General features: G+C 56.7%; 1 protein-coding gene across 1 annotated transcript; it reads left to right on the forward strand.

Annotated features, from left to right (window-relative positions):
• Nucleotides 1-1,529: 1,529 nt before the first annotated feature.
• On the forward strand, nucleotides 1,530-2,779 carry LOC103894097 (BTB/POZ domain-containing protein KCTD12). Its single transcript, XM_009273414.2, has one exon. It carries the CDS (start codon nucleotides 1,552-1,554, stop codon nucleotides 2,440-2,442), a length of 891 nt encoding a protein of 296 aa, XP_009271689.1. The 5' UTR covers nucleotides 1,530-1,551; the 3' UTR covers nucleotides 2,443-2,779.
• The last annotated feature ends 496 nt before the right edge of the window (nucleotides 2,780-3,275 follow it).

Genomic DNA, 3,275 nt, shown 5'->3' on the forward strand with positions numbered 1-3,275 from the left:
GCGGGCAGGGGGTCGGCTTTCCTTGTGTGTGTGTCCCCCCCCACCCCTGCAAACTCCTAGCCCTGCTGTTGGGCAGCCCAGCTGCAGCCCTCAGCCTCCGCCACCCGTGACAAAGGGATCTGGCTCTTGCCAGATGAGCTCCGGGCACAGGCAGGCTCCTGCCTGGTCTTCTGTAGCAGGGGAACAGCGGTGTGGGCATATCACCAGAGAAAGGGACTAAAACCGCTGCGGGAGAGGGTTTGGGAAGCTGGAAGCCGGGTGGACCGCGCTGATCCTCCTTCCGATCTTTGCAGCCTCTTCCTTGGCAGAGGCTTGCCCGAGTCGCTCCTTGTTCAAAACCGATTCTCCCTGAACATCCATCCCTACAAGCTGGGAGGAGGCGTGTGGCCATGAAATGCAGGCTCAGCTCTCCCCACCACCCAAAAGTGCCCGCAGAGTTTTATCTTTGCCCTTTAGTTTCTCTGAAATTTGCGTTAGGGCCATTTTCTGCTGATGATCCTTTAGTGTTGTTTCTTGGCTGCAGGACCGGTCCCCGGGGGGGTGCAGGCAGCTACTGCCAACTTCAAAGCAGTCCCAGGGCTGCACTAACATCGCACAGGGGAGTGGGCAGAGCTTCAGGCCAACCCTGCCAGGCGGGCAGGGACGGTGCAGGGAAACCCCTTCTCTCCGTGGTCTCCTGCATGGAGCATGGCTTGGCCAGGCTGGATCGGAGTCCGTCTGCTGAGCCAGGTTTATATAAGTGCTGATTTGCAGTGTCAAGAGATGCCTAAGAATCAGCTTGCCTTTGGAAAATGTATAAAAACATGGCATCTGGCCCGAGGCTGTACCAGTAGCCCAGTATTTGTCTTGGTCCCAGACCCTTGGAGAGATTCTGCCATCTCTCACCTGCTCTCAGCTTGGCCTCGAGTCTCTATCGAGTACTTTCCAGGAGCAAGGATGGAGCAGGAGTGCCAAAAGGCACTGTCACCCTGTCCTTTATAGTGATATCTAGCGTTGCTTTTCTGGCAGACCTGTGGGTGCTCCTTGCATGGGACCATAAACTCCCCTCCAGCTCACCGGCTCGGCAGGAGACACTGCGCCGTAATGCGGTCCTCACTTGGCACGCTCGGCGGCTCCTCTCGACCGGCAGGATGCTGGGCCAGGCGGGTAGCCGGTCAGACCCAGGGTGTGACGGTCCTGGCTTTCCTGTTGTTAACATCAGTACAGCGTCACTATGCCTTCTTTGGCAAAGGTGCTGAGCCCCAGCCACAGGAGCTGGCTGTTGGGAGGGCTGCAGGTGGAGATGGCGTGTTCAGACCACAGGCAACGCTCTTCCCTTCATGTGGCATGGAAGGGAAGGCGGCGTTAGCTAATGCTGCTTATTCCAAGAGCCAGGGATTAGGGAAGAGAGCTGACTTCTAGATTCCTGGAGAGACAGGGACCTGAGCCTGCACTGCTTGCTGATCCAAAGCAAGTGCGATCTGGTGGGACGATGAGCTGCGTTTGCTGGCAGGCTTAACATTGGCACGTTGCTGCTTTTTGCTGCAGGTGGGAAGGCAGCGGTAGATCACTATGGCCCTGGCGGACAACGCGGGCTGTGCCAAACCCAGCGAGGACTTCCCTTTCCCTGAGATCATTGAACTCAATGTGGGTGGACAAGTCTACATCACCCGCCACCCCACCCTGGTCAGCGTGCCTGGCTCACTCCTCTGGGAGATGTTCACCCAGAAGAACGTCCGCTCCCTGGCCCGCGACAGCAAGGGACGGTTCTTCGTGGATCGGGATGGCTTCCTCTTCCGCTACATCTTGGATTACATGAGGGACCAGCAGCTGGTGCTGCCCGACCACTTCCCGGAGAGGAGTCGCCTGCAGCGAGAGGCTGAGTACTTCATGCTGCCGGAGCTTGTGAAGATGCTGGCCCCCAAGCTCAGCAAGCAGAACTCGCTGGGAGATGACCCATGCCAAAGCGACCCGGAGGAGCTCTCCCCCAACGCGGACGCCACCCGCAACCTGACCTCTGCCAGTGCCATGCTCCCCAGCGCCGTGGCTGGTGGCCCCGGGGGTGCCGTCACCGCTGGCATGGGTGCTGCCAGCACCGACGTCCGCAGGGCAGGTTTCATCACCATCGGCTACCGGGGCTCCTACACCCTGGGCAGGGACAGCCAGACGGATGCCAAGTTCCGCAGGGTGGCACGGATCATGGTCTGCGGCAAGACGTCGCTGGCCAAGGAGGTCTTTGGGGATACCTTGAACGAGAGCAGGGACCCGGACAGGCCCCCAGAGAGGTACACCTCTAGGTACTACCTCAAATTCACCTTCCTGGAGCAAGCCTTTGATAAACTGGCTGATGCTGGCTTCCACATGGTGGCTTGCAACTCCACAGGCACCTGTGCCTTCGCCCATGACCAGACAGATGACAGGATCTGGACCTCTTATACCGAATATGTTTTCTATCGTGAGTGACACCAAAAAAAAAAACCCCACAAACCAAACACCAACTCTCCCTTTCCTCTCCTGTGCTGGCTGTTGCCTAGAAGGTAGACATCCGACCCCCGAATCCCAGCGTCCCCCCTTTGCCTCCTTTTGAGTTTGTTCTTGGGGTTTTTTTTCCCCCTCCTTCCTCTACGTTGAACCTGTTCAGCTCTTCCTTGTAGCAGCTGCTGACCACCAACTTTCTTCCCTCTCTCCGACTTCTGCAGTAGCCGCCTGTAGCTCCCAGCTCTCCCTGGATGTGTGGACTTGGACACTGTTGTGTATGTGTTTTGGGTGGGAGGGGGGGATACACCAGACTGTGCTCTGGGCCGGGTTCCCGCAGCTGGATGAGCTTGTCCATGTTGGACACTGAAGTCGGCTCTCACGCCCTTGCATGTTGTGCAGCTCCCTGGGAACATGCTGCATACACTGTATTTGATCTGCCAAGGGGTTCGAGTGAGAAAGCATTGGTTTAAGGACATGGAGAAAGGTGGGAAGCGGAGAGGAGGGTGGGGGGGTGGAAAGATGAAGCCTCGCAGCACAGATATATTGCCATTAGCCCATGTAAGCAGCTTAGCGTTTAGACTGTCAGCGCTTGGGAAGGTTAGATAAAGACACACCCTGTGTTTGCAGTTCTGATTTGAAGCATCACTGCTGCTCTGGGATGCCTTGGGGTTTGTTTTTTTTTTTGGGGGGGGGGGTTGTTTTTTAACTTGGTGCATCACCCCTTTGCAAAAGAAGAAATCTTTGTTTGGTGGGTTGGTTTGGTTGTGGGGGTTGGTTTGTTTGTTTTTTGGGGTTTGTTTTTTTTTTTGGGGGGGGGA

Source organism: Aptenodytes forsteri, unplaced genomic scaffold, assembly GCF_000699145.1.
Source record: "Aptenodytes forsteri isolate BGI_AS27 unplaced genomic scaffold, ASM69914v1 Scaffold191, whole genome shotgun sequence".
In the NCBI taxonomy this organism is placed as follows: Eukaryota; Metazoa; Chordata; class Aves; order Sphenisciformes; family Spheniscidae; genus Aptenodytes; species Aptenodytes forsteri.

Coding starts and splice junctions, on each gene's coding strand:
- LOC103894097 (XM_009273414.2), top strand. CDS start 1,552: ATGGCCCTGGCGGACAACGCGGGCTGTGCCAAACCCAGCGAGGACTTC.